This window comes from Drosophila biarmipes, chromosome 2L (assembly GCF_025231255.1).
Source record: "Drosophila biarmipes strain raj3 chromosome 2L, RU_DBia_V1.1, whole genome shotgun sequence".
In the NCBI taxonomy this organism is placed as follows: Eukaryota; Metazoa; Arthropoda; class Insecta; order Diptera; family Drosophilidae; genus Drosophila; species Drosophila biarmipes.
The window spans coordinates 12,417,172-12,438,738 of NC_066612.1; the positions used below are offsets into that span (position 1 = coordinate 12,417,172).

The window sequence follows — 21,567 nt, forward strand, 5'->3', positions numbered from 1 at the left end:
AGGGGGATTTAATAACGAAAGGACCCGCCCCGGAGGGCCCAAGGACGAGCACGAGACACGAGCTGCGGCTGTTCCACTGTTGTGGTCATTGCTGGTCATTGCGAAGGATTTACTTTACGCATAAGTTCGACAAGGCAGCCCAGGACCCACGGGACTGCTGGTCAGGTGTGGGTGTCAATGTCAATCGGTGGGTAGTTGGTAGCTGGTAGCTGGTATTTGGTAGTTGGCTCCGGTCAATTCGGTGCTGTACATGCTGTTGTTATCTTTGTTGTGGCCGACCTTGTGTCGACGGCACATGACATGTCACAAATTCCGAGTTCCAACAAATTAGCCGTCGCATCTGTGGTTGTCCATGGATCGATATGAGACCAATTTGATCGATATGAAGTTTCCTTGAGCTTTGAACTTCTTCGAGTGTCCTTGGTCAGCCTATTCAACCCGCCCAACCGCCCAACCGCCCAACCGCCCACTCCAGTGCCAGGTTGAGAAAAAAAACGAACCCCAGCGAAACCAATTCAACTTTAATTGGACACATTTTTGAAATTATGACAGCTGTCCACACTTTGCGTGCAGTCCTCCCCCAAAAAGTCCGTATCATTGAACTGCAGCCAGAAGCAAACTAAATTATTAACGCCAATTAATAGTGTGAAATATTAATTGAAAGCTCGCCCACTGCACATCGGGCAGCCCAGTGTTCTAGTTCCCATCTACTCCACGGAAAGTCCAACCCCCACGAGACCACTCCTGGCCCCCTCCGGGTTTATCAATTTGGGGCTCTAGTCACTGTGCGGCGGCATGATTGCGCAATTTCTCCGCCATCAAAGTCATGAAAGTGATTCGGAATGAACACATACCTTGTGGCAGACTCATGATGGGTGAACACTTTGCCAAAGTACCATAGGACATTGCGTTAGGATTATCTAAGGATCTTCAGGAAAAAAGGTGGAGAAAGTAGTTAAATTTATTTTTAAAGATTTTTTTTAAATACCTTCAGAGGTACCATTACGATGAAATGGATAAATTAGGTCTTAATAATAAAACAAAAATAAAATAGGATTTTATTAGTTTTTTTTTGAGAAGAAAATGAAATGAAAATATGTTTCTATAATTTTGTACATTTTATCTTTTTTTTTTAAAAAAAAATCAAAACAATTTAAAATAGCTCAAAAAATATAACAATCAATATAATTTTTTATATAGAATTCATTTATATTTCACCCATAGAATCTACCATATCATTAGTTTTGAATACAATATTTTGTTTAACACTCCCATGTTCGATTTTTTTTAACAATTTCCCCTAACCTGTACCTATTTTTCTGAGGCACTCACCTAACCCTTAGCCTCTTGACCTGAACAGCTGCAAGTCAGACGATTTATTTACACCTATAAAAACAGAAGCCGGGCTGACAACAGCAAACAACCTAAAGGACGGGACGCCAGTACGCCAGTACTGACAACAAAAACCGGGAAAATGTTTTAAAAAGCGTTCCACATACGCGGGGATACACATATATGAACCCTTGTGGAAAGGATGTATGAGAAACGCACCGCTGGCTCCAGGACACAGGACACTTTGTTTGGGGCGCATAAACAAATGGCGGCCCATGAATGACACGGACATGTGAGGTGGATTTCGGCTGGTCTGGGAGTGGAACCGCGCAGGGTGCTCTAAGGTCGTGCGTGAGACTTCCAATGGGGCAAGGGAAATCCCGACCGAGTCCACCCACGCTCCACTGGAACTGCATTGGCGGTACGAAGCCGCTGGAACTCATAAAGTATTCATTAATTGGAAAAGTGACCAGGGGAACCGGGCCTCGTAGCGTAGAGGTAAAAACCGAGCCAGTTGTCAATTTTGAAACTCAGTTTCGTTTCGGACGTTCGGCGAGGCGTACGTGCTCGGTTTGTTGAACTATTGAACTGTTGAACCGCTGAACCCTCGGAATCAGAACCATAAATCGGCGGAGTTCGCGGCTAATGCGGAATCAAAACACCAAAACCGGCAACGTCATGTAGTTCGTTGTTGTGCGTGTTGCCGACAATAAAGCGCGAGAACAAGTATCCCAGAGATACCAACAATAAATGTACACATAGTTATAATATATATACACATCGGGCGAATACCACACTCACGGTAGCCATGGACAGACGCAGTTATAGAGTGCTAAACATTTGTGGAATTTTACCATTACAACACTCACTCTAAGTTTTTCGATCCTTTTCTTTTTAAGATTTAATCATTTTTTAAGTAGAGAGTGAGTGGGCTCGAGTGTTGGGTGTGCGGTAGGGAAAACACAATTGCGAAAATTCAGCTATACTGGCCACCGAATGGATAATGGGTATTTGTTTAGACACAGGTGAGTAATGCCCCGTGCAGGAGATTTGTAATAAAAGATTAGCAATGCCTCTCCACGGCCAAAGATAATAAAAAGAACCCTAATGAGTCGCGCAGGTGGAACACGCCAGGGAATATTGTACGAAAAACCTTTTCATTAACTTTCCTAACTCAATTTTTCTACAACTGTGGGTTAGAGAAGTCAAAGAATACCTTTCAGCGGATTTTTGAAAAGCATTTAAAAATTTAAAGCATACTTTTTGGGGTATAGTATTAAAGAGCTGATAACTAAATGTTTGTTTTAATTGAACATTTTTAAACATCTAGGTTTTTCTTTAAAGCAAAACTAAAAGCAAGCAATGTATTATAACAAAATATATTTTTAAAACCTAATACTTATTTCAATAACATGGAAAAATGAAATGGAAACTTCCAATCCATAGTCATTTCACCTGAAACCATGTCTTATGCTAAAGCCACCGACCAAATGTCTGACTTTCCCCTCCTTTCAATACCAACAATCTATTATTACTTGCCCTGGGATCTCTACGTAGAATCATAAATCCTGGTGACATATTCAATTGTCTACCATTCAAGGGACAGGTTAAATTGAAATTACTGCAATCAGTTGGCTTGAAATTCATTTAAAAAACAACACGACGTAGCAATGCATATACGGATATGATTTAATATGTAAAGAACGTTATATCGAAATCGAGACCTTGCCCAACGCTGTAATTTGTATCGGAACTCGGACTCTTTGGCCTCCATGGCTGCCAGGTCCTTGGACATGTTCGTTGACCACCAAGCTAATACACATAAATCCGTCACTCACAAAAACAAAAAGAAACACGACCACTGAGTAGGGGGAAATCCCCGAGACGGAAAGGGACGGAAATAATAACAAAACATGTCAATTAAATAAAACTGCAGGAAAATCAATAAAATTGTCACAAGAGCGAATGGGTTCCCTGGCTGGAAGAACGTGAAATCGACTGAAAGTGGGTGGTTTTATATCTTTAGGATCGCCATTGAATCGCCTTGCCACAGCTGATTTTCCATGAATGAATCCAGCGGTGACGCCATACCATATACTACATATGCACGGCTCCTATACAATTAAATAATTGCTAAACATGTTTTAATAATGGGGCTTGCGATTTGTTTCGATCCCTCGGCTTCCTGCCTGCGAGTGCGTGTGTATTCCGTCCCTAATTTCCCACTTCTGGCAAATTGCTTCTGGCCCCACTGAAGGCTGGCTAATGCCAACTTGGCACGTTACGGCTGCCCTTGCCTTTTCCCGCACCCGCGTTTCCTTGTGCTAACTTGCCAACACATCCGGTTTCCGGTTGAAAAATTGCTGCGCTTTAGCCGGGGTCAACTGTTGCTCTGCTTTCACACGCAAATAAAAATCTCTCGAACCACCCATTTAAATTCCTTAATTGCAATTTCGTGCTAACTAAATTTCTTTCTAAATGGTTATCGATTTTAGCTGTGCTGATTATATATATTTTATGTCTCTTTAAAGTTAGGTTTTGTTATGACTTCTATAAAGTTTCAGTTTCAGTCTAGCGGTTTAAGAAGTTTTATACTTGAGGATTCGGTTTTTTCATCAGGTAAAGACAGTATCATCTTCGAATTAATAAGATAACTCGTGGCTATACACATTCTATGGTCATATACGAAGATATTTCTTATTTTATTGGATCTTTTTCTATAACAAATAATTTTTAAATATTTCAGATGCCAGCGCGGCACAAGATACCGGCGAACAAGGCAACGATTGGAGTCTTACACGGAATCGAAATGGCCAAAATGCTGGCGATTTGGAGGCCGCTGCGGCGGCGGGCAGGTTGGGATCTACCAATGTCGGCGGTATCGATATGCAAAATGCTGGAAAAATCAAATTCGATCCGCCCAAAGTGCCAGTGATATTTGTTTTAGGCGGCCCCGGTAGTGGCAAGGTCACCCATTGCGACACCTTCATGCAGGAGCGACGCGGAGTAACGCACATCAATATGATGGATCTGCTGCAGCAATATGCAATGGGCAATGGTAAGATTATCTATACTATGGACTCTATAGGGTTGTGAAATCGCTTTGAAAGGGGCCTAAAAGTATGCAGCTAAAAACGTGATCTTCCGAAATGAGTCAATCGAATATTGTTGCATACTTTTAGACACCTTTTAATGGAGTTTAAGAAAATGATTTTTATTTTATCAATTTTAACCCTCTTACAGACATGCAGGACTTTTCGCAACTATCGTCGAAAACAGTCACCGAGGTGCTGATGTTGGAAATGAAAATGGCTCCAGCTGCCAAAGCATACCTGATATCGGGATATCCACGCTCAATGCGCGACGTTGTCGAGTATTCTGAGAAGGTAATTTTCCACCTGCCCCCAACAAATTTACACTGTCTTCCCCATCAGGTCCTTTATTTATTATGAAGCCATTTGTGCTGCCGCGCCATTTGTTTGTCCAGAAAATTGCTGCTGAACTATTTGAACTAATTAACTGGCAAATGGGTGGCCGACGGTGTGTTTATTCGGCCATAATTCCCATGGATTTACAGTAAGCGCCACACATTCACTGTCTATTATATATGGAAGTGCTAATTGGACCGACTTGGAGCAATCGGTTCTTGGGGAGTTCCAACCGTCTACTCACGTACACATGGCTTTAGCCTAAGTATAGGAGGCTAATATTCTTTAAGTAGGACAAACTAGATAAACAGATGCCTGAACCTAACAATTTGGTGAAATAACTAAAAACTAATCATTTTCGATTAATTTGTTCTGTCTTTCAGATTCAAGTCGTGAATGGCGTGATACTTATATCCTGGCGCCAATCGGTTCTCCAGAAGCAAATCGATTATGGAGCCAAATTAGGTCATGTAGTACTCTCCTTAGCCAAAATGGAATTGGAAAATTTCTTCAAAAATGTGATGCCAGTCGCCGATTATTTTGATCAGAGCGATATGTTGTTGGCCGTGAGTATTTCGTGAAGTAATTACAGGCACTTTATACTATAGACAAGGTCAATGGTTAAGAGCTACAAAACATAACTTAAAAATGAGTTTGAAATAAAATCCCTTAGAATTGGGAAGTTATTTTTTAAGCATTTAATAATTCGATATCTAATTTCAAAATTTTTTAAATGGAGTTTTAACTTTAACGACGTTAACCTGACTACTCTTGGAAAGAATAATCTTTAAAAATAACAATACTAAATACAAATTTTTATAAAAATATTTTGCTTGTGTTTTTTTTTTCAGGTAAATGGGGAGCGTGCTCCCACAGAGGTGTTCAAAGACTTTCGCACCGCTGTCCTCGATATCCTCAGCACCCTCGAGAACCAAGAGGCCGTGATGAACGGAGTTACAGGTATGGGCAGAGGGATACATGATATACCCGGCAGTATAGTTAGCGTAGACACGGCACCAAGTCAAGCCCAACAAGGGACTCAAATTGCAGAAGACATCCCGACGAATGCCTCGGAAACGGCGGGAATCGTTTTAGGCAGAGACTTGGCCATCGAAGGGCCAAACGGAGGGGTGGCAGCCCTGAAAACGGGCACCACCAGTGCCGATGATGACAGCGGTGTCGTGGTCACCCAGCAGCCTAAGTTCCGGCCAGATGCTGGACCGGAGGAATCGGGTCTGCCACCCATTATCTGGGTGATCGGCGGTCCGGGCAGCAACAAGGCCACACTTTGCCTCAAGGCCGTGGGACTTAATCCTGGCTGGGCTCACATCAGGTAAGCCTAAATAGATACATCAGAAATGGATTAATAAAGCTCAAGTATACTTTGCTTTTAAGTGTCGGTCGCCTTTTGCGAAATATCACCGATTCTGCACCACGTGCCAATACGGAAAGCTTCGCTGTCAAGGAAGCTTTGGCCGCTGGGGACATGGCCCCGGAGAAGTCGTTGAATCAGCTACTGGACACCAATCTGCTCCAGTTACGAGATAGAACTGGAATCATCATAGACGGGTATCCCAGGAATCTGCAGCAAGTCAAGTACTTTGAAAACAAGGTGAGATAAGAGATGATATGGCAAGGAAAAGTTTACAAACTCAGAAAATCATTCTATTAAATACAAAGAAATCTGAAACATTAAAAATGTAGGTTTTATATTTATACTTATTTTTATATATTCTTTTTTCTTAGTACAAACAAAGACCACCCATTATCCTGCTGGACTGTTCGAAACTTCAGTTGGGCAGAGGACGCATAGATGACACGGTATCCTCATTTCGGCGGCGTTTGGAGCTCTTCCGAGAGCAAACCCTGCCCATGCTCAAGATCCTGGATACCACCAATCGCTTGCAGATTGTAAGAAGTCAAATGAAAAGTATTTTGGGATATTTATAAATAATATTTATCTCCCAGGTCGATGGCGATACGGATAGTCCATCGGTGCAGCGCGAGTTCGAACGCCTCATCCGGAATCACATCCAGCATCTGTTGAACAAAACCGATGATACGGATGAAACAGCCACGCTGGGCAACCAGATGATGCGCAACGAGCAAACGGATGCGATTCTCCACGATCTGGAGACGAATGTCCCGGGAGCCGTGCCCACAATCAGTCACCATGTGAGCATGATGAACGGTCATCTGAAAAATCGCGGAAGTGCCTTGGGAAGTGGGAAGCACCATGGGCAGATGATGAACGGACATGTCCCCGGAAGACCTGGAACAGGACCCGTGGCCCAGCCCGTGCCCGTCGATTTCCGGCACATGCTCGAGGAGGCCGAGCGATATCCCGTCGATTCGTATATGTAGACAATTCGCGGGGATCCCTAGTGCAGTCGGATATTTCACAGTTTTATAGTTTTCTAATTGACCTAGACTAAGCTAGATTGTTAATGCTGGTTTGTTGAATATTCAAAGGCGGTTCGAGGGACCAATGCGTAAGTTAGTCCGGCTAGATTAAGGGCTAGAAGAATTCAATTCAATATTTTAGTTCACTAGAAGAGTACCGACTTAGCCTAAGAGTGCCTTTAATGCAGGCATTAATATAATTGAGGGGTAGCCGTTAACTTGTACGATTTCAATAAAAGTTAAAAGAAGTTCAAAAATCTAGGAGTTCTTTTAATGGTTTTATTGGTTTAACTGTGTAAAGACTTATTTCTTTGATTTGATATTCGATCACCAAAATTTAAGTTGAATTGTTATTAAGTAAACTTCTTCTTCTTTAAATTTCTCCATTCCTTCATATTTCCATCCATGTTTTCTGGATAGCAAAAGCAGAACTTCTTGGCCCTTCTATCATCTACGCACATCGAATGTTTGTGATAGTTGATCATACTACTGATATCCGACATTCTGAAATCCACCATTTCATTGAGCTCCCGACTATAGCGAATCGTGGCCTCGAAAACTCCACCAAGGGGATAAGTGCGTATCCTAAGGCTATAGGTTTTTACTTGTCCGTCAGTGCTATCGTCATGGACCAACTTTCTTTCCACATAATCCAGATCGTGGAGTTGCAACCGCTGGCAGAACCGATTGAACTTCCTCTTCAGCATCCAGTTGTTGATGTGGTACACCAGTAGTTTGCCCAAAAAGTAGGAACTAACATCGTTCGGCTGGAGAACAAACTCGTTGCAGGTGCACCAGTGCATTCCAATTCCGGCTTCCTCGCAACTCCGATCTTGGGGAATCAGGTGAAACAGGGACTGACTAGTCGGACAGTATTGTGTGATAGGTAGTTCCTCAGAGTTAGATTCGCTGAGCTGAAGTATATGCCTCAGGGTGTTGTGCAAGTCAAATGGAGAAGTCAGTCGATTTCGATTTAGGTTCAGATTTTCGGCAACATTTGGATAGGTTTCTTGGAACCATTCCGGTAAGTGTATGTGAAGCATGGGAAGACGTTCTTCGAGAAAAGTATCGGGCATCTCCACTAGGTCCCCTGCCTTCTGACCCTGGTCACTTAGCAGTATGACAATAGACCGCTCGAACACCCGATGCCTTTGCATTATCTCCAAATACTCCATGAACTTATCATCCAGACTGATGGAGCCCAGTGGGTAATTGCGGGTGAAAGTAGAGCTCCAAAATAATCCAAATGCCGGTTGATCTAGCTCCTCAATCATTCGCTGGGTAAACTGCATACAAAAGTCGTACAAATAGGAGAAACTTACACGTCTACCCATGCAGTACTCAAAGCCGAATCTTCGGAAAGTACTCATTGTTTCGGAGATGACCGTTTGCAGGGAATGAAGTTGGTAATCGGAGGGAATCTCTAGAGGCACCGACGAACGTAAGATGTCCTCGGCAAAGGCCGTTGTGTAACCGGATTCCTGAAACTTTCTCCATATCAAGGGGAACCGCTTAAGACACTTCTTATCCGATTGCTCGCCAGCAAAAATAGCGCAAAGGTTGGAAAACGTGGTATCGCCCACCTTGTTGTAACCCTCCATCTCAAAGAATCCCAGTTCTTTCACAAACCGAGAAGTTTTTGGCATCGTCCGCTTGAAATTCATTCGTGAAAGACTGTCCAATCCCAGTATTATGACGCTGGGTCTCTTGTTCAGGGGCTGGAACTTTGTCTTAGATGTCTTGTTTAGTATCTGTAGCAGAGGAAAGGCATCCTGCTGTATAGCCTGTTGGGTTTTTCCCTCCTCATGACACCCCGCCACGATGCCATTGGATTTCCTGCTTAAAACTACTGATTTTTCAAAGCTCTTTCTATATTACAAAATGAAAATAAATATGCCAACTGTTACTTAATATAGAATACATAACAAAAACTGAACTAAACGTACGTGTCTACTTCCGCATTTATGTCGTCGGCCACCTCTCTATAATTGCAAGTGATCCTTTCCATAGGATGATGTGACAATTCGGATAGCACAGTCGCATTTACATTCAATCGATACTGCTGCAATTTGATATCGTACTTAAGCGTAAAGAGATCGCTTTCGTTGGTGCACGACTTGTATTTCACCGGCTGGAGGAAAGCTAAGGCCTCACTGGAGAAGGGGTCCACATAGGGCATACTGCACTTAGAACTGCTAACGAAATAACGTCCGGAGAGATTATGTATTCTCCTCTTCCGTTTTAATTTCCTTTGACTTTCGAAATCTTCATCGTCCTCCGGAAGATACTTGTCCGAGATGTCTGAACTTTCTGGTTCCGCTACTTTCGTTAAAATCTCCTCTGGACTTGGCCATTTTCGATTTGTGTGCTCCGTTCTTCCTTGTTGATCTTGATCAATTGGTTTAGCTTTGGGCGACGGAAGGTGCTCAACGTGGCTCTCTGGTCCGGCGGAAGTATTATGATTGCACCATATAAACACCAAGAGCAGCGAAAAGAAAATTACAAAAAACTTTCTAAGCTTGAACATGGTTTTTCGCCTTATCATGTTCAAGAAGTATACCTTTAATTTAAGTAAATAACTGAATGAATATGGGACCTATCCGACGGATAGAAAAATGGTCGCTTGATGAGAAAAACGTACTTATCAAAAATATCATAATGCTAGGATGCTAAATTAAAGGCCACAAGGGATTTTTAAAAATAGTGAGTAGGTTGTTTAGCTTCATCATAATAGTCGTCCTCGTTCTCCTGAAATTTATATTTCACTTTTCTCACTTTTGAGGGCCCGCTTTCCCCAAGTTTTAGGAACTGTTCCTTATAACACAAGCAGAATTTCTTTGCCAGAGCATCCTCCACACAATACGACTCGTTGTGGTAGGAATTGAGGCGACTGATTCTATCCATTTGAATGGTCACAACATCATTGTCCGCACTGCTATACACGATAGCCCTAAATGTGGCATTATTTGGTTTGGTGGTAAAGAGAATGCTGTAGGTCTCCACATTATCAGGAGATTGCACTTTGTTTCCAGACTCATCGAAGTGCAGTTGTCGGTCGGCCTTTAAAACTCTATTCAACTTGATGCGATGACAATCGCCGTCGACATTCAGCATCTTCAAATACCTGTTCATCCGACTCACAGTCAACTTGGTGAGTCTTAGGATAGGGAGGGTGAGTCTGACCTTCACAAAGGGCTTGCAAGTGCACCAATGGTCGGGAATGCCGGCATCCGAGCAGCTTCGATTACTCGGCAGGACTTTCAGAATAGATCGACAATAATCGCATTTGACGCTCCTCATAAAAGAAAGTCTTGGATGAGTTTGCTTGAGTAATTGCTGTATACCGAGATGCAGATCGTAATTGGAACTTAGGCGGTTTCTGTTTAAAATGAGTGCCTTTTCTACCGATGGATATCGCCTTCGATACCAGGGTGGTAGGTATATGTGCAACATGGGCTGGCGCTCCTCCAGAAATCCAGTATAGTGCTCTGCCAGAGGTCCGTATCTAGAGCCATGATCACTGAGGAGTATCACAATGGATCTTTCGAACAACCCGTAGTCCTTGAACTGCTCCATGTAGCGAGCGAACAGGCCGTCCAGATTGGCTCCTCCGCGAAAGTCATCGTGAGTGAAGCTGTTCGTCCAAAATAAGCCAAAAATCGGTTTCGGTTGCTCGAGTACAAAACGCTCTATCAGCTGCTTGGCAAAATCGAAGACATAGCTGAAGCTGTGCCTTCTGCCCACGCAGTATTTGAAGCCAAAGTACTCCACCGTCTGCAGAAGCCGCTCAATGACCACGAGAAAGGGCCGCAAATAGAAGTCCACCGGGGGATGCTTGAAACCCATTTTCAAGTAGTTGAAGGTGGAGATCGAAGACAAGTCCTCGGCATAGGCTGTTAGATAGCCGGCGTTGTGGAAGTGGTTCCACAGAAAGACAAGGCTGTCCAGGCAGCCGGACACTCGCACATCACATTGGGTACGCCACTGCCTCGGAGTACGGCCCGTAAGGATGGCCATTAAGTTCGGCAGGGTATTGTCGCCGACCTTGTTATAGCCCTCCATCTCGAACCATCCCGTCTGGCTGACGAATGCCGAGGTGAGTGGCATGCTCCGCCGGAAGTTCATGCGCGACATACTGTCGATCCCGAAGAGAAACACACTGGGGTACGTGGCACCCCTTTTCCGATCGTTCTCCTCGTTTCGATTCTTCAGGTGCTGAACAAACGAGAAGGCATCACGCTGCAAAACCCGCGACTTGTTCGCCATCTCGTGACACTCGACTATCACTCCCAGAAAGTGACTTGGCACTATCCAGTCCTGGTGGAAATACTCCGGAGATGCCACACTAAAAATGAATGAAATAAAGATCATATCATAAGCTTATAGTCGAAAACGTTTTGCCGAAATTAAAATACCTCCTTAAAGATCGTATTAAAACTAGATCAATACTTACTAAGCAAAAACATCGGTTTCTCCGGAAACTACCTCTAAGTACGTACACCCAAAACACGAATAGTCGGCAAAGTGATTCAAAGATACATCCATGTTCAGGTGCAGCATATAGTGCTTCTTGGTACGGTCGTAGATAACGCTGACCAAACTCGGCTCGTTCGTGCAGGATTTGAATCTTAAGGGGGTCAGTTCAGGAAACCCCATTACCAACGGATCGACCCTTGGCATCTTACATTTCGGACTAAAGACGAAGAACCTTTCGAGGACATTTTTCGGAACCTCCCATTTAGTCTGCTCAGTGTTGTTGAGAGTGATCCGTGTTACGGGCTCTATATCGATCTGCCAGGTTTTATCAATGGGTTTTTCCTTTGAGTAGTTCGACCTGTGGTTTGCTAATATAAAAACCAACAGCACGAGCACCAAGCATAAACATAATTTCCGAGTATTATATCGAAACATATTATTTTCGGGCGGTTTTTAAAATGACTTGCTTGCTCAGTCTATATTGGGATTTATTCGAAATGTTATACAAGTTTCATAATGTTTTGATATCCCACAGCTTCCGCCAATTATTGTCGGCGGTATTTTAATTATATTACAAATTAACTTTTGTTTATTCTTTGTCATATTATTAATCGATTTTTATTCCAAAAATATACCTTCTTATATCTTATCGCCATGAGCCTGCACATCGAGATGTTTGGGAAACACTTTGGCAGCGTGTGTTTTACTTACCTTGTCTTATTTGGCGTGTGTATCCGCTGGTCAATGAAGTTCATTAGTGTAAGGGCAATTTCATGTTGATCTGCTGATAATGGCGCTTCCGTGGTTATTTGTAATTCTCTGAAACACAAGTCTAGTAATCTGAAGAGCGGGTTGCTTGTTGTCATGTTGCCAACCGCATAAGTTACCCAAGCCAATCGCAGAACATGTTATTTTTATCAGGCCTCGTGCCAACAAAGTAAAAGAACTTAATTATTGTTTATCACCGAAGTAGGCCCATTTCGTGGCACGCGTTTGTATGACAACTTATATTTCTTTAACTAGTTAATCATTACTTAAAGATAAAAGATTACTATAACAAGCTGAAGTAAGCACTATTAGCTATGACTTGAGGTCCTTGAGGCAAATGCAATACAGTTTGCTGAGCTTGTCATCGATGCAGGCTGAGTCGTCCTTGTATGAGTTGGTTCTGCTGATCATCTCCACATCCACTTCAGCTTTCTGGGTGGAGTTGTTGTAGACCACGGTGGCCTGGAAATCAGCACTATTTTGATTCACCTTGAACTTAATGCGGTATACTGCGGTCTCCTGCTCCCTGAGTTCTTCGGCCCAGTTCATACCCCGACCAATTTGAATCTCAGTTTTGTGGATGTAGTTTAGCGTCAGATTGCTGCATAGCTGGCTGAGATTCTTGCGAACGAAATACTCGTTCATCCGATCGATCACCGCATGGGCAATGGGCTTGGTCCATGCCCGTCCTGTGATGGGCCTGTAGCCCGTGCCCGTCGATTTCCGGCACATGCTCGAGGAGGCCGAGCGATATCCCGTCGATTCGTATATGTAGACAATTCGCGGGGATCCCTAGTGCAGTCGGATATTTCACAGTTTTATAGTTTTCTAATTGACCTAGACTAAGCTAGATTGTTAATGCTGGTTTGTTGAATATTCAAAGGCGGTTCGAGGGACCAATGCGTAAGTTAGTCCGGCTAGATTAAGGGCTAGAAGAATTCAATTCAATATTTTAGTTCACTAGAAGAGTACCGACTTAGCCTAAGAGTGCCTTTAATGCAGGCATTAATATAATTGAGGGGTAGCCGTTAACTTGTACGATTTCAATAAAAGTTAAAAGAAGTTCAAAAATCTAGGAGTTCTTTTAATGGTTTTATTGGTTTAACTGTGTAAAGACTTATTTCTTTGATTTGATATTCGATCACCAAAATTTAAGTTGAATTGTTATTAAGTAAACTTCTTCTTCTTTAAATTTCTCCATTCCTTCATATTTCCATCCATGTTTTCTGGATAGCAAAAGCAGAACTTCTTGGCCCTTCTATCATCTACGCACATCGAATGTTTGTGATAGTTGATCATACTACTGATATCCGACATTCTGAAATCCACCATTTCATTGAGCTCCCGACTATAGCGAATCGTGGCCTCGAAAACTCCACCAAGGGGATAAGTGCGTATCCTAAGGCTATAGGTTTTTACTTGTCCGTCAGTGCTATCGTCATGGACCAACTTTCTTTCCACATAATCCAGATCGTGGAGTTGCAACCGCTGGCAGAACCGATTGAACTTCCTCTTCAGCATCCAGTTGTTGATGTGGTACACCAGTAGTTTGCCCAAAAAGTAGGAACTAACATCGTTCGGCTGGAGAACAAACTCGTTGCAGGTGCACCAGTGCATTCCAATTCCGGCTTCCTCGCAACTCCGATCTTGGGGAATCAGGTGAAACAGGGACTGACTAGTCGGACAGTATTGTGTGATAGGTAGTTCCTCAGAGTTAGATTCGCTGAGCTGAAGTATATGCCTCAGGGTGTTGTGCAAGTCAAATGGAGAAGTCAGTCGATTTCGATTTAGGTTCAGATTTTCGGCAACATTTGGATAGGTTTCTTGGAACCATTCCGGTAAGTGTATGTGAAGCATGGGAAGACGTTCTTCGAGAAAAGTATCGGGCATCTCCACTAGGTCCCCTGCCTTCTGACCCTGGTCACTTAGCAGTATGACAATAGACCGCTCGAACACCCGATGCCTTTGCATTATCTCCAAATACTCCATGAACTTATCATCCAGACTGATGGAGCCCAGTGGGTAATTGCGGGTGAAAGTAGAGCTCCAAAATAATCCAAATGCCGGTTGATCTAGCTCCTCAATCATTCGCTGGGTAAACTGCATACAAAAGTCGTACAAATAGGAGAAACTTACACGTCTACCCATGCAGTACTCAAAGCCGAATCTTCGGAAAGTACTCATTGTTTCGGAGATGACCGTTTGCAGGGAATGAAGTTGGTAATCGGAGGGAATCTCTAGAGGCACCGACGAACGTAAGATGTCCTCGGCAAAGGCCGTTGTGTAACCGGATTCCTGAAACTTTCTCCATATCAAGGGGAACCGCTTAAGACACTTCTTATCCGATTGCTCGCCAGCAAAAATAGCGCAAAGGTTGGAAAACGTGGTATCGCCCACCTTGTTGTAACCCTCCATCTCAAAGAATCCCAGTTCTTTCACAAACCGAGAAGTTTTTGGCATCGTCCGCTTGAAATTCATTCGTGAAAGACTGTCCAATCCCAGTATTATGACGCTGGGTCTCTTGTTCAGGGGCTGGAACTTTGTCTTAGATGTCTTGTTTAGTATCTGTAGCAGAGGAAAGGCATCCTGCTGTATAGCCTGTTGGGTTTTTCCCTCCTCATGACACCCCGCCACGATGCCATTGGATTTCCTGCTTAAAACTACTGATTTTTCAAAGCTCTTTCTATATTACAAAATGAAAATAAATATGCCAACTGTTACTTAATATAGAATACATAACAAAAACTGAACTAAACGTACGTGTCTACTTCCGCATTTATGTCGTCGGCCACCTCTCTATAATTGCAAGTGATCCTTTCCATAGGATGATGTGACAATTCGGATAGCACAGTCGCATTTACATTCAATCGATACTGCTGCAATTTGATATCGTACTTAAGCGTAAAGAGATCGCTTTCGTTGGTGCACGACTTGTATTTCACCGGCTGGAGGAAAGCTAAGGCCTCACTGGAGAAGGGGTCCACATAGGGCATACTGCACTTAGAACTGCTAACGAAATAACGTCCGGAGAGATTATGTATTCTCCTCTTCCGTTTTAATTTCCTTTGACTTTCGAAATCTTCATCGTCCTCCGGAAGATACTTGTCCGAGATGTCTGAACTTTCTGGTTCCGCTACTTTCGTTAAAATCTCCTCTGGACTTGGCCATTTTCGATTTGTGTGCTCCGTTCTTCCTTGTTGATCTTGATCAATTGGTTTAGCTTTGGGCGACGGAAGGTGCTCAACGTGGCTCTCTGGTCCGGCGGAAGTATTATGATTGCACCATATAAACACCAAGAGCAGCGAAAAGAAAATTACAAAAAACTTTCTAAGCTTGAACATGGTTTTTCGCCTTATCATGTTCAAGAAGTATACCTTTAATTTAAGTAAATAACTGAATGAATATGGGACCTATCCGACGGATAGAAAAATGGTCGCTTGATGAGAAAAACGTACTTATCAAAAATATCATAATGCTAGGATGCTAAATTAAAGGCCACAAGGGATTTTTAAAAATAGTGAGTAGGTTGTTTAGCTTCATCATAATAGTCGTCCTCGTTCTCCTGAAATTTATATTTCACTTTTCTCACTTTTGAGGGCCCGCTTTCCCCAAGTTTTAGGAACTGTTCCTTATAACACAAGCAGAATTTCTTTGCCAGAGCATCCTCCACACAATACGACTCGTTGTGGTAGGAATTGAGGCGACTGATTCTATCCATTTGAATGGTCACAACATCATTGTCCGCACTGCTATACACGATAGCCCTAAATGTGGCATTATTTGGTTTGGTGGTAAAGAGAATGCTGTAGGTCTCCACATTATCAGGAGATTGCACTTTGTTTCCAGACTCATCGAAGTGCAGTTGTCGGTCGGCCTTTAAAACTCTATTCAACTTGATGCGATGACAATCGCCGTCGACATTCAGCATCTTCAAATACCTGTTCATCCGACTCACAGTCAACTTGGTGAGTCTTAGGATAGGGAGGGTGAGTCTGACCTTCACAAAGGGCTTGCAAGTGCACCAATGGTCGGGAATGCCGGCATCCGAGCAGCTTCGATTACTCGGCAGGACTTTCAGAATAGATCGACAATAATCGCATTTGACGCTCCTCATAAAAGAAAGTCTTGGATGAGTTTGCTTGAGTAATTGCTGTATACCGAGATGCAGATCGTAATTGGAACTTAGGCGGTTTCTGTTTAAAATGAGTGCCTTTTCTACCGATGGATATCGCCTTCGATACCAGGGTGGTAGGTATATGTGCAACATGGGCTGGCGCTCCTCCAGAAATCCAGTATAGTGCTCTGCCAGAGGTCCGTATCTAGAGCCATGATCACTGAGGAGTATCACAATGGATCTTTCGAACAACCCGTAGTCCTTGAACTGCTCCATGTAGCGAGCGAACAGGCCGTCCAGATTGGCTCCTCCGCGAAAGTCATCGTGAGTGAAGCTGTTCGTCCAAAATAAGCCAAAAATCGGTTTCGGTTGCTCGAGTACAAAACGCTCTATCAGCTGCTTGGCAAAATCGAAGACATAGCTGAAGCTGTGCCTTCTGCCCACGCAGTATTTGAAGCCAAAGTACTCCACCGTCTGCAGAAGCCGCTCAATGACCACGAGAAAGGGCCGCAAATAGAAGTCCACCGGGGGATGCTTGAAACCCATTTTCAAGTAGTTGAAGGTGGAGATCGAAGACAAGTCCTCGGCATAGGCTGTTAGATAGCCGGCGTTGTGGAAGTGGTTCCACAGAAAGACAAGGCTGTCCAGGCAGCCGGACACTCGCACATCACATTGGGTACGCCACTGCCTCGGAGTACGGCCCGTAAGGATGGCCATTAAGTTCGGCAGGGTATTGTCGCCGACCTTGTTATAGCCCTCCATCTCGAACCATCCCGTCTGGCTGACGAATGCCGAGGTGAGTGGCATGCTCCGCCGGAAGTTCATGCGCGACATACTGTCGATCCCGAAGAGAAACACACTGGGGTACGTGGCACCCCTTTTCCGATCGTTCTCCTCGTTTCGATTCTTCAGGTGCTGAACAAACGAGAAGGCATCACGCTGCAAAACCCGCGACTTGTTCGCCATCTCGTGACACTCGACTATCACTCCCAGAAAGTGACTTGGCACTATCCAGTCCTGGTGGAAATACTCCGGAGATGCCACACTAAAAATGAATGAAATAAAGATCATATCATAAGCTTATAGTCGAAAACGTTTTGCCGAAATTAAAATACCTCCTTAAAGATCGTATTAAAACTAGATCAATACTTACTAAGCAAAAACATCGGTTTCTCCGGAAACTACCTCTAAGTACGTACACCCAAAACACGAATAGTCGGCAAAGTGATTCAAAGATACATCCATGTTCAGGTGCAGCATATAGTGCTTCTTGGTACGGTCGTAGATAACGCTGACCAAACTCGGCTCGTTCGTGCAGGATTTGAATCTTAAGGGGGTCAGTTCAGGAAACCCCATTACCAACGGATCGACCCTTGGCATCTTACATTTCGGACTAAAGACGAAGAACCTTTCGAGGACATTTTTCGGAACCTCCCATTTAGTCTGCTCAGTGTTGTTGAGAGTGATCCGTGTTACGGGCTCTATATCGATCTGCCAGGTTTTATCAATGGGTTTTTCCTTTGAGTAGTTCGACCTGTGGTTTGCTAATATAAAAACCAACAGCACGAGCACCAAGCATAAACATAATTTCCGAGTATTATATCGAAACATATTATTTTCGGGCGGTTTTTAAAATGACTTGCTTGCTCAGTCTATATTGGGATTTATTCGAAATGTTATACAAGTTTCATAATGTTTTGATATCCCAGCTTCCGCCAATTATTGTCGGCGGTATTTTAATTATATTACAAATTAACTTTTGTTTATTCTTTGTCATATTTTTAATCGATTTTTATTCCAAAAATATACCTTCTTATATCTTATCGCCATGAGCCTGCACATCGAGATGTTTGGGAAACACTTTGGCAGCGTGTGTTTTACTTACCTTGTCTTATTTGGCGTGTGTATCCGCTGGTCAATGAAGTTCATTAGTGTAAGGGCAATTTCATGTTGATCTGCTGATAATGGCGCTTCCGTGGTTATTTGTAATTCTCTGAAACACAAGTCTAGTAATCTGAAGAGCGGGTTGCTTGTTGTCATGTTGCCAACCGCATAAGTTACCCAAGCCAATCGCAGAACATGTTATTTTTATCAGGCCTCGTGCCAACAAAGTAAAAGAACTTAATTATTGTTTATCACCGAAGTAGGCCCATTTCGTGGCACGCGTTTGTATGACAACTTATATTTCTTTAACTAGTTAATCATTACTTAAAGATAAAAGATTACTATAACAAGCTGAAGTAAGCACTATTAGCTATGACTTGAGGTCCTTGAGGCAAATGCAATACAGTTTGCTGAGCTTGTCATCGATGCAGGCTGAGTCGTCCTTGTATGAGTTGGTTCTGCTGATCATCTCCACATCCACTTCAGCTTTCTGGGTGGAGTTGTTGTAGACCACGGTGGCCTGGAAATCAGCACTATTTTGATTCACCTTGAACTTAATGCGGTATACTGCGGTCTCCTGCTCCCTGAGTTCTTCGGCCCAGTTCATACCCCGACCAATTTGAATCTCAGTTTTGTGGATGTAGTTTAGCGTCAGATTGCTGCATAGCTGGCTGAGATTCTTGCGAACGAAATACTCGTTCATCCGATCGATCACCGCATGGGCAATGGGCTTGGTCCATGCCCGTCCTGTGATGGGCCTGTAGGGTTGGCAGGTGCACCAGTGCTCCGCGATGCCCGCCTGCAAACATGTGCGATCCTCGGGAAGGGGATAAAACAGCGACTGGCAGGTGGGACAGTCAAAGGACCCGGGTAGTTTTGGCCCGTCTGGGGTACCTCCAATCTCGACGATGTGCTTCAGGGTGTTGTGCAGATCAAAGTTGGAGCACAGCCTGTGCTGATTCAGTTCTAGTGCCTTCACGTACGAGGGATATGTCTCCCGAAACCAGGGGGGCAGGTAAATAAACATCATGGGCAGCCGCTCCTCCAGGAAGCCATCCTTCAGCTCCGTTAACTTGCCAAATCTGGTGCCGTGATCGGCGAAGAATACCATGATCATTTCCTCAAAGTCCCCTTCCTCTTGAAACTCGAGCAGATCCCCGAGAACCTTTTCCTGCATGGCCGAGGGCATGAAGGGGTCATCGTGACTGAAATGATTCGACCAGAACATTCCCCAAATGGGTCGTTCGTGGACAAAGCGGTGCGTGAACTGTCTGCCGTAGTCGTATATATAACGATTCGCCATCCTGCGGCCCAGACAATAGCGCATGTAGTCGTGCTCCGGCAGTCGGTACACGTCCAGCTCCGATTCCAGAGCCCGTAGCATCGGGCGGAAGTAGTAGTCCATGGGCTTTTTGGAGAAGCCGGGCTTTAGGTAGTTGAAATGATTCGATCCACTCTCGTCCTCCGCATAACCCGTCAGGTAGCTGGCGTTCTTGAAGTACTTCCATATCATCGGCATTTCATCCAGGCAGCCCTTTTCGTCAGTGTCGCACACCTGTTCCTTGGCTGTATCGGCGGAGTAGCCACTTAGTATGGCAAGTATATTGGGAAAGGAGTTGTCGGCCACCTGAAATATGGAAATCACTCTAAAATTTTCAAAAAAAATATATAAGGAAGTAGATATTTTGCTTTTTTCAGTACTTGCACCAAATCTCTATGTTTTTAAGATCTAGTAACTTTAAGATATATAAAGTGGTCTGCTTATTGCTTTAGTTACCTGTCTACCTGCCTTTACTTGATAATGTGTTGCCTCGGAACAAAATGTAAATTTTAATCAAGAAATTTGATATAAGAATGATAATATCACTCATTTCGCACCTTATTGTATCCCTGCATCTCGTACCACCCGGGACCTTGCAGGAACTTAAAGACCTTGGGCATGGTGCGGCGTAGGTTAATTCGCGAAAGCGAGTCGATGCCGTACATTATGACACTCGGCTTCCTAGTGCCCTTCGGCTTCCTGAGGTCCTTGGTCAGCGGCTGATACTGAACGAAAACAAATGCATCTTTTTGGAGCACCACCTTTGGGTTCTCAGCAGACTGGCACTCCACAATCATCCCGTCCACGTGCTGGGGCACCTCGTATCCATTGGTAAAGTACTTCTTCTCCTTGAGACTGCGGGATAAGATAAGTGTGTGTGTCAGCCGGCTTGCTGTTAGGGGAATCACCTTGCCTTACTTATCATAGGTATCTGCTTTTTTACCATATTGAATTTCCCTGTAAAAGCAATTGTAATCCGCGTCCGTGAAGTTCAGCAAACGAAGAGCGACTTTTTCGTCGATGTGCAAGACATGTCGATGGGTGTACTTGTTGTATGAAGTCGTTATGAGGTCGGTCTCATTTGAGCAGGTTACTAGTGTTTGCGGCTTGTATATTTTCATCACTTCGTCGCTAAAAGGATCCACATAGGGGATCTGGCACTTGGAGGTTTTCAGAAAGTACAGCTGTTGTTTCGCAACGACCGGCATTTGTGATAAATTACTGCTCGGAATTCGCTTGAACTGCGTTCCCCACGACACATTTGATCGGTGTACAAAAATTATTGTTAGCAAAAAGTAGCACAGACCGAGGAACTTGTAGACTGATTGCTTGTTACAAAACCGCGACTCCATGGTGTGCTCTCAGCAGCATTAACGATCCAACTGAACCGAAATCGCAGCGGCCGAAAAAGCCATGTACGCGCACTCGTTATCACAACTATAAAAAATTTTCCAAAGAGCCTTAAAAGGAAAGGCAATTGATTGGCAGTTTCGGGGTGGTAAGATACAGGAAGTTCGATTCGATTTTGTAAAAGAAAACGATATCAAAAAAAACATTGAAAGCAATTAACATATGGTTTGAATGATAAGGAAATTCAGCTCAAGTTTTCGGAGTTATATTAATAGTGCGCTTGAGAAAAGTACATTTTCCTATTTAATGTTTCCAAATAGGCGTGTAAACATCCATTTTATATCAATTTCGATTAAAGAAATAAATAAAATGAACACTAAAAATAAATGGATGCGACCCAAAAATATTTATGAAAAAAAAAATAAATATGCTTTCATTTATTACAGTTTATTTTATTTTTTTACGAAGTTGAAGAAGATTTATGACTATTA

The 21,567-nt window shown here is 43.4% G+C and overlaps 6 protein-coding genes across 8 annotated transcripts; 1 reads left to right on the top strand and 5 right to left on the bottom strand.

Annotated features, from left to right (window-relative positions):
- Window positions 1-1,880: 1,880 nt before the first annotated feature.
- On the top strand, window positions 1,881-7,414 carry LOC108032810 (adenylate kinase isoenzyme 5). 3 transcript variants are annotated; one of them, XM_044094358.2, is made up of 9 exons: window positions 1,881-2,357; window positions 4,079-4,390; window positions 4,576-4,718; window positions 5,144-5,326; window positions 5,612-5,720; window positions 5,796-6,093; window positions 6,156-6,372; window positions 6,507-6,671; window positions 6,729-7,414. In XM_044094358.2, exons 1-9 carry the CDS (start codon window positions 2,336-2,338, stop codon window positions 7,122-7,124), a joined length of 1,845 nt encoding a protein of 614 aa, XP_043950293.1. In that variant the 5' UTR covers window positions 1,881-2,335; the 3' UTR covers window positions 7,125-7,414. The 3 variants fall into 3 exon arrangements, with proteins under 3 accessions (XP_043950293.1, XP_050741036.1, XP_016962312.1); XM_050885079.1 differs by having other exon boundaries at window positions 5,811-6,093; XM_017106823.3 differs by having other exon boundaries at window positions 5,612-6,093.
- A 14-nt stretch (window positions 7,415-7,428) lies between these two features.
- LOC108033367 (uncharacterized) lies at window positions 7,429-9,813 on the bottom strand. Its single transcript, XM_017107679.3, has 2 exons — window positions 9,110-9,813; window positions 7,429-9,032 (listed from the first exon to the last, which is right to left on the bottom strand). The coding sequence occupies exons 1-2, from the start codon at window positions 9,706-9,708 to the stop codon at window positions 7,517-7,519; spliced, it is 2,115 nt and encodes a 704-aa protein (XP_016963168.2). The 5' UTR covers window positions 9,709-9,813; the 3' UTR covers window positions 7,429-7,516.
- Window positions 9,814-9,850: 37 nt separating this feature from the next.
- LOC108032367 (uncharacterized) lies at window positions 9,851-12,092 on the bottom strand. The gene is made up of 2 exons (XM_017106180.3): window positions 11,617-12,092; window positions 9,851-11,508 (listed from the first exon to the last, which is right to left on the bottom strand). The coding sequence occupies exons 1-2, from the start codon at window positions 12,072-12,074 to the stop codon at window positions 9,858-9,860; spliced, it is 2,109 nt and encodes a 702-aa protein (XP_016961669.1). The 5' UTR covers window positions 12,075-12,092; the 3' UTR covers window positions 9,851-9,857.
- A 1,394-nt stretch (window positions 12,093-13,486) lies between these two features.
- On the bottom strand, window positions 13,487-15,870 carry LOC127010676 (uncharacterized). Its single transcript, XM_050885075.1, has 2 exons — window positions 15,168-15,870; window positions 13,487-15,090 (listed from the first exon to the last, which is right to left on the bottom strand). The coding sequence occupies exons 1-2, from the start codon at window positions 15,764-15,766 to the stop codon at window positions 13,575-13,577; spliced, it is 2,115 nt and encodes a 704-aa protein (XP_050741032.1). The 5' UTR covers window positions 15,767-15,870; the 3' UTR covers window positions 13,487-13,574.
- A 38-nt stretch (window positions 15,871-15,908) lies between these two features.
- On the bottom strand, window positions 15,909-18,161 carry LOC127010677 (uncharacterized). Its single transcript, XM_050885076.1, has 2 exons — window positions 17,675-18,161; window positions 15,909-17,566 (listed from the first exon to the last, which is right to left on the bottom strand). Exons 1-2 carry the CDS (start codon window positions 18,130-18,132, stop codon window positions 15,916-15,918), a joined length of 2,109 nt encoding a protein of 702 aa, XP_050741033.1. The 5' UTR covers window positions 18,133-18,161; the 3' UTR covers window positions 15,909-15,915.
- Window positions 18,162-18,646: 485 nt separating this feature from the next.
- Window positions 18,647-21,079, bottom strand: LOC108033391 (uncharacterized). The gene is made up of 3 exons (XM_017107710.3): window positions 20,645-21,079; window positions 20,284-20,581; window positions 18,647-20,032 (listed from the first exon to the last, which is right to left on the bottom strand). Exons 1-3 carry the CDS (start codon window positions 21,076-21,078, stop codon window positions 18,776-18,778), a joined length of 1,989 nt encoding a protein of 662 aa, XP_016963199.1. The 5' UTR covers window position 21,079; the 3' UTR covers window positions 18,647-18,775.
- Between the last annotated feature and the right edge of the window lie 488 nt (window positions 21,080-21,567).